A 13,385-nucleotide genomic window follows, 5' to 3' on the forward strand; every position below is an offset into this window, starting at 1 on the left:
ATACTCCAAAGTGACAATGGTGGTAAAAAAAATTTAGAAACCTAATGTTCATGAAATCAAGTAATTGCTTAATTAAAATAAACTAAATTGAATAAATAATTATCCACAAATATTTCCATCTTTACAGTACACTTCAAAAATGAGTTCTATGTCTGTGAAGCATTTTGGGAATTCCTGACCAGGAAAGGCAAACCTGTCATTTATCTGGATTGTAGATGATAGAAATAGAAACATAGAAAACCTACAACACAATACAGGCCCTTCAGCCCACAAAGTTGTGCTGAACATGTTCTTACTTTAGAAATTACTAGGGTTACCCATAGTCCTCTATTTTTCTAAACTCCATGTACCTATCCAAAAGTCTCTTAAAAGATTTCTGGAGCAACACACAAAGGAGCTGGTGGAACTCTATGGACCCTCCGTGGAGGGAGATGGACAGTCAATGTTTTGGGTCTTGAGACCAGACACTTCAATTACCCACCTCCCTCCACGGATGCTGCGTGACCTGCTGAATTCCTCCAGCTCTTCCGAGTGTTGCATTTACTGCTTATCTTGCAGTATATCCACCAGGGTGAGCAAGAACCACAGTAGCTAACTTATGGTTGAGGGAGCAGGTTGTGTCATGACAACACTCAATTCTTCGCTGCAGGCTTTGTTTTAGACCCTTATTGTCACCATTGAAATGCACTCCTCTTTGTAAATTCAATCTTGTTGAATGGTGGAGCAGTTGCAAATGATCCTATGGCCTACTTTTGCTCTTAATTTTTATGTTCTCTGTTCTTAGGAGGTGTTGGATCTAGCCTTTTCCATCCTGTATGATGCAGAGGACTACTCACTGAACTTCATTGCTCCTAGCAAATATGATGTGAGTCTTGATTATGATGGAAGGTTGCTCTCATTGGGAAGAGAGAATACAGGAAGTAATTGCTGTAGTCTCTGAGTATGAGCCTGATGCTTGAAAGCACTGTTGCTGTTAAATTTAACATCATTAAACATGAAACACATGCTCCAGGTAACTAATGTGTAACAACCAGTGAAGAACATCAAAAGAACATAAAACCTAATAACTTTGGGGAAGATAGAGGCAACAATGGCAGCTTGTGTTTATTCAGTACTTTCACTTAGTTAGTGAAATGAGTCAAAACATGGCAGATGAAATGTGAGATATTCTTGTAGAAGGAATGAAGGAAGACAATAAAAAGGATTTGATTGTAAGAGGGGTGTGGATAAGCTCATGTTTTTGTAGCTTAGAGGATGTTGTGATAATGCTGTTTCTTAAGAAAAAAACCTTGGGTGAATCAATAACGGAGCAAAAAAGCAACCATCTGTTGATTGGACTTTATTACCACATTGACTAGGCTTCAGCTTGAGCAGGGCTTCCCAACCTGGTGTCCACGGACCAGGTAAGGTAAGGCTCCATGGCATGAAAAAAGTTGGGAACCGCAGATTTAGAACATTGTACCCTGTTTATTTCTGAGCACGTATGCAGCCAACAATGTCAAAAGAAGTTTTTAAGGAATAAAGAAATAAAATGGACGATCTTAAAATTCAGCTACAGATTGGTAAGTATGATGTTGTGGCCTTCTCTGAAACTTGGCTAAAGGATGGCTGCCATTGGGAGCTGAATGTCCAAGGGTATACGGTGTATTGGAAAGATAGGTTAATTGGCAGAGGGGTTGGTGTGGTTCTGTGTATAAGAAGTAATATTAAATCATTGGAAAGAGATGACATAGGATTAGAGGTGTAGAGTCTCTATGGGTTGAGTTAAGAAATAGCAAGGGTAAAAGGACCCTAATGGCAGTTGTATACAGGCCTCCAAACAGCAGCCAGGGTGTGGATTACAAATTACAGCAGGAGATAGAAAAGGCGTATCAGAATGACAATGTTATGATAATTGTTGGGGATTTCAATATGAAAGTGGATTGGGGAAAACCAGGCCAGTACTGGACCTCAAGAGAGAGAACTTGTAGAATGTCTAAGGGATGGATTTTTAGAACAGCTTGTTGAGCCCACTAGGGCTGTGCTGGATTGGGTGTTGTGCAGTAATCTAGAGGTGACGAGAGCTTAAGGTTAAGGAACCTTGGGGAACAGTGATCATAATATGATTGAGTTCACTTTGAAATTTGAGAGGGGAAAAATAAAATCTAATGTGTCAGTATTTCAGTGGAATAAAGGAAATTACAAAGGCGTGAGAGGAGAACTGGCTGAAATTGACTGGAAAGGCACATTTGCAGAAAGGACAGCACAGCAATGTCTGGAGTTTCTGCAAAAAATGAGGGAAGTGCAAGACAGATATATTCCAAATAAGAAATTTTCAAAGGGAAGAAGGACACTACCATGGCTGACAAGTGAAGTCAGAACCAAAGTAAAAGCAAAAGAGAGAGCATACAAGGAAGCCAGAGGTAGTGGGAAGACAGAGGATTGGGGAGATTTTAAACACTTGCAGAAAGAAACTAGGAAAGTCATTCAGAAGGAAAAGTTGAATTATGAGAGGAAGCTAGCAACTAATATCAAAGAAGATACTAAAAGCTTTTTTAAGTATGAAGGGTAAAAGAGAGTTGAGGCTGGATATAGGACCAATACAAAATGACGTTGGAGATGTTGTAATGAGGGATGTAGAGATGGCAGAGGAACTGAATACATATTTTGCATCAGTCTTCACAGTGGAAGACTTCTGCAGTATACTGGCGATTCAAGAGTGTCAGTGTTTGTGTAGTGAAAATTACGACTGAGAAGGTGCTCAGGAAGCTTAATGATCTGAGGGTGGATAAATCTCCTGGACCTGATGGAATGCACCCTTGGGTTCTGAAAGAAGTAGCTGGAGAGATTGTGAAGGCGTTAATGATGATCTTTCAGAAATCGATAGATTCTGGCATTGTACCAGATGACTAGAAAATTACAAATGTTACTTCGCTATTTAAGAAGGGTGGGAGGCAGCAGAAAGGAAACTGTAGATCTGTTAGCCTGGCATCAGTGGTGGGAAAATTGTTGGAATCGATTGTTAGGGATGAGATTACGGATTACCTGGAGGCAGATAACAAGATAGGCCAAAGCCAGCATGGTTTCCTGAAAGGAAGATCCTGCCTGACAAACCTACTGCAATGTTTTGAGGAAATTACAAGCAGGGTAGACAAAGGAGATGCAGTAGACATGGTGTACTTGGATTTTCAGAAGGCCTTTGACAAGGTGCCGCACATGAGGCTGCTTAGCAAGATAAGAGCCCATGGAATTACACGGAAGTTACTAGCATGGGTGGAGCATTGGCTGGTCAGCAGAAAACAAAGAGTGGGAATAAAGGGATCCTATTCTGGCTGGCTGCCGGTTACCAGTGGAGTTCCACAGGGTTGGTGTTGGGGCTGTTGTTTTTTATGATGTATGTCAATGATTTGGACTATGGTATTAAGGGATTTGTGGCTAAATTTGCCGATGATACAAAGATAGGTGGAGGAGCGGGTAGTTTTGAGGAAACAGAGAACCTGCAGAGAGACGTAGATAGTTTAGGGGAATGGGCAAAGAAGTGGCAAATGAAATACAATGTTGGAAAGTGTATGGTCATGCACTTTGGTGGAAGAAATAAACAGGCAGACTATTATCTAAATGGGGAGAGAATTCAAAATGCAGAGATGCTAAGGGACTTGGGAGTCCTTATGCAAGATACCCTAAAGATTAGCCAGCAGGTTGAGTTGGTTGTGAAGAAGGTGAATGCAATGTTGGCATTCATTTCTAGAGGTATAGAATATAAGAGCAGGGATGTGATGTTGAGCTTTATAAGGCACTCGTGAGACCACACTTGGAGTATTGTGTGCAGTTTTGGGCTCCTTATTTTAGAAAGGATAAGCTGACATTGAAGAGGGTTCTGAGAAGATTCACGAGAATGATTCCAGGAATGAGAGGGTTATTGTATGAGGACTGTCTGGCAGCTCTTGGGCTATATTCCTTGGAGTTCAGGAGAATGAGGGGGGATCTAACAGAAACATTCCAAATATTAAAAGGCCTGAACAGATTAGATATGGCAAAGTTATTTCCCATGGTAGGGGATTCTAGGGCAAGAGGCCACAACTTCAGGATTGAAGGATGTCCTTTTAAAACTGAGATGTGGAGAAATTACTTTAGTCAGAGGGTGGTAAATCTGTGGAATTTGTTGCTTCGAGCAGCTGTGAAGGCCAAGTGATTGGGTGCATTTAAGGCAGAGATAGATAGGTTCTTGATTAGCCAGGGTATCAACGGGTATGGAGTGAAAGCAGGGGAGAGGGGATGACTGGTTGAAGTGGATCAGCCCATGATTGAATGGCGGAGCAGACTCGATGGCCCAAAACCTTATGGTCTTATGGAAGCTCTTCCTGGAGAAAGACAGGTGAAGAAATTTTGCCAATTCCAGTGTTTAGGGTCATGGTAGCTGCAGTTAAAGGTGCAATAAAATCTGGGTGTTTTCCAGGCTACAATCTGAGAGATGTAGATATCTAAGTGTTGTGTGGACCTGGAGCCAGGAAAAGAATGATGGAATCTGAAGGCAAAGATGGGAATTATAAAATGATTCTGCTTAACTAGATACTGTTGTCTGTCAACAAGTGTGTGGGATGCAGCTGAAGTGACTGAGGTGCAAGTTAGGAAACAGGATCAGAGTTTTGGATGACTTAAGTTTATGGAGGATAGAATGAGGGATGGACACATTGGAAGGGCCATGTTTAAATTGCACAGTCATGGTTGAAGGTTCTGTCTATAGATGACAATAGACTGGAGCACAATCAACAATTTAGAGAGGCAAAGAAATCATTCCTGCTATGGAAGCACTTTGTGATATAGAGCTCATTTGACCATAAGACATAGAAGCAGAATTAGGCGATTCAGCCCATCAAATCTGTTCCACCATTCCATCATTTGGGAGAAAAGATGTCACCGGGTTTGGAACAGTCTGCTTCGGCCAAGTGACAAATGAGCTGTGATGTATTGGACCACATACAGATTACCAAATAGAAGGTATTGGCAACTTTAGAGTACTTAAGGCAGTGTGGTTGAGCACAGCTCCAGTGCCATATTTACCTCTGCTGATGACACCACTGTTGTAGCTGAATCAAAGATGATAACAAATTAGCACGTTGGAAGGAGATTGAAAATCTGGCTGAATGGTGTCACATCAACAACCTCGTACTCAATGTCAGCAAGGCATTGATTCCAGTATAAGAATGCACTGGTAAAGCACAGTGACTTGCTGCTATGAACAAAGCTATGAATTACTGTATTAATCATATTTTTCCAGATGTGATCACTGCAATCAATAACCTGTAACTTCCCTTTTGAAGATAAGCTTCTGAACTGCTTGTATGACCTGATATTTTTGCGGTGGGCACTGAAGATTTGAAGTTGTGACGTGATAGGTATAGGCCAAATCGAGGCAGCAGGGCCCGGGGCCTGACAATGTTTGACCATTGCCAAACTGGTTCAGGAACAGTTTTTACCCCTCAACCATCAGGCTCTTGAACCAAAGGTGGTAACTTCACTCAGCTTCATTTGCCTGATCATTGAAATGTTTCCACAACCTATGGACTCACTTTCAAGGACTCTTTATCTCATGCCCTCAATATTTATTGCTTTATTATTATTATTAATACTTTTTCGCAGCTTAAACTGGTAAAACCTGAGGTATGGGCCTAGCCACGCTCACTCATTTCTCAATAGCTAGGAACTTTCGGACTATTCTAGTGGTGTTTAGTATTGTGGCTTTCTGAAGATTTACAGAGATACTGCTGTGTAGACCTGATTGTTTAATGCTATGTGTAGTGCCTTGGGATGACACTATTAGTAGATATTACTATCAGGACAGTGTATATCTTGTTCATGTTCCAAAGTCTTGGAATTTCCTCTTTTAATTCAGCATATTTGACGTGTTTTCACTTTTTGAATTCTGTAAGTTATGTGTGTTTGGAATGGCTATATCTATTAAGTAAGCTGTTCTTGCTTGTTTATCCTGTGTTATTATATGCAGATGATTATTATGGATTGTCCCATCTGTAATAACTGATTATTCATAATATAATTTGTGGTATTCTGACTCTAAAACAGGATCAGGCTTGTGTTTATAGTAAGGTGTGATTTCATTTATGAGTTTGTATTTTAAAGGAAGATTTTGGTGAATGATATTTACCACTTGATTTTACATGTGTAAGTAGTCAAATTGTGTTAAACTACTACAGAATCCTGTAATGTATTGGATTGTTTTTTCTTGTAATTTACTACATTTATCATTTTGAATTTGTTGGTCTTTTATTATGTACTTTTGATACTTTTTGTGTTAACCACCTAGTCCTGCATTCCCATAAGGAACCTTTCTGTTTCTGGGAGCCAAGCGTTCGACGCTTCCAACTATCAACATCTAGTCTGCTCAGATTGTGAGAATGTCTTCCAGGGAGGGTCATGCTGTTCAGTTGGTTAATTTTTTTCTTCAGTAGTGATAATGGGGTTTTTCGGGGTTGTGCTCTCATTTAAGTTTAATGGTGTACACTTCTTAGCAGAATTGCTTGCGTGGAGTGCTGATTCCTGTTTTCATTAACGGAAGTATATCCTTAGAAGTTTTATCTGTTATTCCTCTTCCCCTTCTGTCCTAGGTAGTGTTAATCTAAATGTATTTGAATGTTTTCTGAAATTTTTCATTTCAGTTCTTGTATTTCTTTATAACTTTTCCAGATCCATTACAGCCAAGATATTACATCAAAACAATACATTAATATTAATATAGGTATAGCAAAAGTGTTTATTGCTGCCAAAAGAATACATTAATGTAGGTTATTATTATTATTATTATTTCTTTTATTTGCACATTTTGTTGTCTTTTGCACCACACTGGTTGTCTGCACTGTAGGTGCAGTCTTTCATTGATTCTATTATGGTTATTGAATTTATTGAGTATACCCACAAGAAAATGTATCTCAGGGTTGTATTGGTAACATATATGTACTTTGATAATAAATTTACTTTGAACTTTGAACATTAAGGCAGCTAAATTCTTAGGGCCTAACCAAATATATTGTCTGACATTGTGGGAAGCTAGTGAAAAAAATATGAAGGCCCATTACTTGCAAGTTTTAAGGCACTAGTAACCTGTCTTTCCTCCTTCTGTATGTTAAGAATCTATATGTTGCTTGTTTTGAGGTGTAGTTCTGGAAGACTGGATGGTGGCTAATTTTGTGTCTATTATTTAAGGGCAGCAAAGACAAGCCAGGGAACTATAGACAAATGAGCCTGATATCAGTGGCAGATAAATTACTGGAGGGAATTCTGAGAGACAGGATCTAGCTGCACTTGGAAAGACAAGGTCTGATTTGGGATAGTTAGCACAGTTTTGTACATGGGAAATGGTGTCTGACAAATGTATTTAAGAGTTGTTCAGAGGTAATCAAGAGGATAGATGACAGGTACTGGACATTGTCTACATGGATGTTAGCAAGGTAAGTGACAAGGTCTCACGTAGTAGACTAATCTGGAAGAGTGGCTAAATGGATTCATAATTGGTTCAATTGTAGGAAACTGAGGGTGATGGTGGAAGGTTGCTTTACACATGTAAATAATTGTTCCTTAACATTGTTCTTGCTGGGGATGGTAATGAGAACAGGCTCCCACTACCTATTAAATGGTGTGTACCCCAAATAGCCTCTGATAACCAAGTCCAGCTCTTGGCTTTCATGTGTGGCTTAGCTACTAAGCCTGGTGGAACCATTTCACCTGACAGGAGGAGGAAAGACAGGTTACTAGTGCCTTAAAACCAGTCACCTTGGGAAGATGGGCTCATCAGTCACAATTGGCAGCTTGTCTAGGAGAAGGAAAACTGCTCTCAAACCTCTGCTGCCTTGCAGCTATGCCCACTCATGAGGAAGGCTTCAGAAGTAAACCCCAAGAGAAAAATACAGAGTTGGAGTCCTAAGGCAGTCCTACATTGAGTTCAATGCTGACTGGCAACTCCTGCAACACTACTAGTGCAAAACTGTATTGGTCTCTGCCGTTCCTTTGGGTCCATCAGATGCATGAAGAGGGGGAGCTTGCTGCATGGGCAACAGCTTTGTCCGTATGGTACTGCCCAAGCTTATCTACACAGCTACAATGCAACATCCATGACCAGCGGAGGCCTCATTCACTGTAGATGGGAAAGTAGAAACCATGCTTAGTGAGTTAGCGGATGATGCTAAAATAGCTGGTATCCTAGAAAGTAAAGAAAGTTATCAAAGACACTATAGGGTTTTCTTGATCGGCTTGTTAAGTGGCCCGAGGATTGGCAAATGGCAAGGGTTTACATTTTGGGAAATTAAACCAGGGTAGAAAATATGCAGTGAATCACAGTGTTATGGAACAGAGGGACCTGAAAGTTACTGCTAGAATGTTTATCATGATGGCCTTCATCGGTCAGGGCACTGAGCGTAAGTGTTGAAACAATTGTACAGAATATTGGTGAAGCTACGCTTGGAATACTGTGTACAGTTTTTTTCAGCCTGTTATAGGAAAGATGTCATTAAACTGGAAAGAGTGCAAAGACACTTTACAAAAATGTTGCCTTGATATGAGGGCCTGAGTTATAGAGAGTGTTTGGGCAGGCTAGGACTTTATTCATTGCAATGTAGGTGTACTGGCCTCTGGAGGCACAGTTTATATTGTATGCAGTTTGTTTTGTATGAACATCGTTTCCTGTACATAAGCTGTTTTTTATGTCAATTCCTGTGTGGGTTGTCCGTTTTTTTTGAAGTACACAGTGCAAAAACATCTATGTCCATCCTCTCTTTATTTGCCTTGAAACAGCAATATCTGTGAGTCTTAAGTTTTGTAAGTATCAGTAAACATTTTATAGATTAATTTTGAAGGAAAAATTTTTATTGTTATATGGAGGCTACATTAAGTGTGCTCAGGAAAGAGTGTGAAGCTGAGGCTGCCTCAGCAGAGGTGAAGGTGTATGAAGCAGCAGCTGACTTAGACGGTAGTGAGACTACAACCGGGTTCAGTCATGCTTTGCCATCACAACAGCCAATGCAGCTTACTAAAGAATATGTCCACACACACTTTGACTATGAAAAAGACAGTGCTCTAGCTCCAGATGGAGAAGATTCCCACACCACACAGACAACAATGTCTTTCACATTGTCCAGGTATTGACGGTCAACATCTACAGCAGCAAAGACCTACAACATCCCTTTCTGCAGTTTCATCATAGCAAAGACTTCAGTTAAGAGTTGCTACTAATGCCAACCCTATCTATACAGAGTAAACTTCCATCCATCCCTGGACACACATTTACCAAAACAGTCTCCACAATGCCCTCATTCTGGAGCCACAGGTGCACGAAATTTATCCTGGTATCCAGCTCATTGAAACCTCGTCACAAAAGGACAAAATGGGTTCAACAACCAGCTGTAAATTATCTGTCCTGGAAGTCAAGCTTTCATAATACCGTGGATGGGCTAAGTCCTAAGCCTAGTGAAGAGTTAAACCTTCTCTGTAAGCAGCTTGGTGGGGAGTTGCTGCAACAAGGGCAGTGTGTATCAGTAATCCAGCAATGGATTTGTAAATACTATGGCCTCCAGAGGAATCGAAGAATCTCTCTTTGGCAGACTCGACAACTTTCCAAAATTTTCACAGAAAGAACCACAGAGCAACTGGAGCTTGCAGATCTGCTATTGAAACTGTAAGCCACAAAACAACAAGTGTCCTATCAGGACTGAGTTTCTTGGACACAGCAGGAGGAATAAAACCTATAGAGGAAAAGCAACCAAACAATATGCCAAATCAGTGGACAACTGGAGGGTTCAAGTATAAAACAGTGCACTGTCAACCATTTTTATTCTTTGTGGAATTTGTCTGCCGCCATGCAGAAATGTGAAAGGACCCCAGTTTTATGCGCTCAGCTTCTGGCAATACCTCATTCAAAGAGAGATCTTCAATAAAAGCATAAAATACCTAAAACTCCTATCACAGTCATCATGAAGCATCATAGACAATGCCTGTGCCTGCTCCATAAAAAACCTCATTCCCTAAGGAAATGTGGCAGCTTCAGAGAAAACCTGCTGGCAGACCAGTGACACTTTCTAATGGAGCACTCAATATGTTTCATATATTGTGCTTCAACAGAAAACCAAGCAAAAGACTAAAGCTATCATACACTGCACTGGGTACAACAGTGATCATCAGCACATATCAGCAGTTCATTCAGGGACAGCACCTTGGGCTACTACTGGTTCCAGAGCACGGTGGGGAGCCAGCTGAGCATCCATCAGAGGTAGCTACTTCCTCCTGCACACAGGTATGTAGGAAAGGCTTCCAAGACAAATCCTGTTCTAGAATATGTCTGGCCAACATCTATCGGAAAGGATATCCTGAGCAAAATCTAAAGGCATACAGTATGTAACATTAAATGATCAGAACAGCGTGTCATTGGCAAAATCACAATACATTCGGTGCTCAAGGTGCTGTTTCCCTGAACATACTAAAGACATGATCTAGAACATCAGAAGTTGCTGGAAGGTGAGCAGTGAATTTGTTGCAGAATCAAGAAGAGGGAAAGTCTGCTTACCCTTGCTAACCCTCATTGAGTGCAACCATATTCCCTACAACACGGATAAAATTCCAACTCCTGAGGGTCCATTCACATCTCAAGGCCATAGCTGAGAAGAATCCCCCTCTGGACTCACCTGCTGAGATTCTCCTCTTGCTTGGCAGATGCACATAAGGTACGTGAACAGTGCAATGGTTGGTGCAATGCACCTTATGCCCAACGACTGGACCTGGGTTGGGTCATAGTGGGAAAAGTCTGTCCCAGTGGTGCTCATCAGCTCACTGTCAACACATTTAAGGCAAATATCCTGGAGAGTGGGGCCCAAATCATTTCAAACCCTGTGACAGTAGAATCTGTATGAAAGACAATATTGCAGGTAAGTGAACCAAGTGCTCTTACATACCTTTGCACAACCAGATTGAAGTGTCTGCAGTCACTTGGAAGATGATTATGACCTTCCATTAAAGATGCTGTCTTCCTTCAAATCATGAACAAAGAGTTTACCAAAGACGAGTCGAACAGTTGAGTAGCTTCCCTTCCATTCCACTCTCTACAACAACTCCTACGAAATAACAGAGACCAGTTGACTCGTGTCCCTCAGTCGCACATTGAAAAGGAAACCGTTATGCTGCATTAGCACCTCAAGCAGATCCCAACAAAGAAAACTAATATTTGCCCATCTTTGGTGTTTACCACTCCCAAAAACCTGCACAAAATATGCATGAATTGTCTTTGATTCAAGTGCTCAGGTCAAAGGCATAACACTGAACAATGTTCTCTCATGGGGTCTGTTCTGGGCTGTCATGTGCTGCAGAATAGAGTCCGTTGCAGTGATCATTGAGACTACCTCACATTCTTGTGGTTTCGTGACCACCAAATTGACAATGAGATTCTGGAGTATCAAATGGGAGTTCATGTATTTGGTAACTGTCCATCACCAGCTGTGGCAATCTATGGCCTTAAGAGGACAGAGAGAAGGAATTTGGGACTGAAGAACAGAGGTACATAGAAATGTTAATGATCGTCTTAAATCAATTTCTCATGCAGAAGAAGCAGTCAGCGTGCAGTCCAATCTCGGAACTCATAAGGTCGCAAACAACAGTGTGCAAAATTTCCCATCTGAAGATTGGGACAAAGTCTACAGAATCTTGGTCTTGGACAGAACTTTCCTCCATTGCCGTGTAGTCCCATCCCTGGATGGAACCTCATTACCAACACCCATACTTTCAAGGTTGTTGATACCAAAAGACCCTTTATACATCGTGACATGCAAACAACTATCAACAGCCTCTGTTGTTTACTCTTGTTTAAACACCATAGTCACAGAGTGTTTTGTTTGTGTGTGTGTGTGTGTTACCTTGGTTAACACCAATTGCAAGAATAATCAACAGTATTCGTATATTCAGGCATGCAATGATTCATTTTGAATTTAATACGTATTTACTTAACTTTCTGCAGTTTCACGAGTAAGGTCTCATTTAAAAATCTCTTTTTCACTCAGAGGACCATAAGAGTGTGGAACGAGCTGCTAGCACAAGAGTTACATGCCAGCTCGATTCCAACACTTAAGAAAAGTTTTGATAGGTATATGGATAGTAGGGGTATGGAGAGCATACCCAGATGAGGTCAATAGGAGATGGGCTGAAGGGCTTGTTTTCATTCTTTACTTTTCTATAACTCTATGGTTATAAAAATCCTGAAGGAAGCTTCTGTCTCGGGTGATATCTGAGAAGATGTTTAACTCGCTGCATAGCTTTGTAACATATGCATTGCAAGGACAATAGAGCAGGAATTGAGGGGTGACGTTATAGAGATGTATAAAATCATGAAGGTAAATGCACACTCAGCCTTCTTCCCCAGGGAAAATGGAGTAAAAACGAGAATGTATAGATGTAAAGTAAAACGGGAAAGATTTAAAAGGATCTTGAGGGACAACTTTTTCACACAGATGAGTAGTTGAAGCAGGTACAATAATGTCATTTAAAAGATGTTTGGATAAGGATATGAATCAGAAAGGTTTAGAGGAATATGGGATGAGCTTAAGTCGATACCTTGGTCAGCATGGACAGTGGGCCAAAGGACCCATTTCTGTGCTGTATACTGACAGAAGGGTGAAGTGGGCCAAAAAGTGGCATGTGAATCTTGAAGAGCTGCATTTCAAAACCTGTTTATATAAACACGCTAGAAAAGGAAAGCTATGGATTTAAGTTCACAAACAACTCTGTAGGTGAGAGGAGCTGTTAAAAGGAAGACAGAGTTTTAGCTTGATAGATCAAATACAAAACAGGAAATTGATGGTAGATCATCCTGTAATGGCTAAGCTTCAGTTAGAGCAACATACAATGCTCCATTTCTTCTGGACGCCACCAAGCAGGAAGGATGTCTAGGCCTTGCACAGGGTTATGGAGGAGTTCTACTAGAAAGCTGTTGTAACTTTTGATTACATGGAAATAATGTGCAAAGTTGAATGGTTAATTGATGTAGATACCAAAACATTTTTAAAAATTCAAAACAGGAAATTTGGTACAGTTTACCAAGGCTAAACCCCATGTGACTGAAGTTTCAGAGGCACTGTACTTTACCTCTCCCCTTGTCCTTTGATATCAAAAACTTCTTCTGGTCACAGTCTAGCCCTCCAAATGAAGAATATCTCAGTTCCTAATTTTCATGGATATCTAATTGCAGGGGGGAAGCCAATGAGAAAATTCTCAAACAGCCATCAAAAGCTTCTTCCTGAACATATATTAATCTCAGAATTAGTTTACATTAAGCCCTATTTTGTTCAGAAATGCCTCTTACATGTTCTTTATTGATAACTTTTTTTGGTAATGATGTTTTATTTCTATCCCTGTCTTTA

At 40.6% G+C, this 13,385-nt stretch overlaps 1 protein-coding gene across 2 annotated transcripts in view; it reads left to right on the forward strand.

The window, feature by feature from the left end:
• elmo3 (engulfment and cell motility 3) overlaps nt 1-13,385 on the forward strand; it is a 139,755-nt gene that overhangs the window by 122,350 nt on the left and 4,020 nt on the right. The window contains exons 20-21 of one of the 2 annotated variants that reach the window (XM_059992528.1): nt 785-865; nt 5,258-13,381. In XM_059992528.1, the coding sequence (XP_059848511.1) occupies nt 785-865; nt 5,258-5,263 (87 nt within the window). In that variant the 3' untranslated portion in view covers nt 5,264-13,381. Of the gene's footprint in view, nt 1-784; nt 866-5,257; nt 13,382-13,385 lie in introns of those variants that run through there. The other variant, XM_059992526.1, reaches the window with a different exon arrangement.

The sequence above is a fragment of the Hypanus sabinus genome, chromosome 17 (genome assembly GCF_030144855.1).
Source record: "Hypanus sabinus isolate sHypSab1 chromosome 17, sHypSab1.hap1, whole genome shotgun sequence".
Lineage (NCBI taxonomy): Eukaryota > Metazoa > Chordata > Chondrichthyes > Myliobatiformes > Dasyatidae > Hypanus > Hypanus sabinus.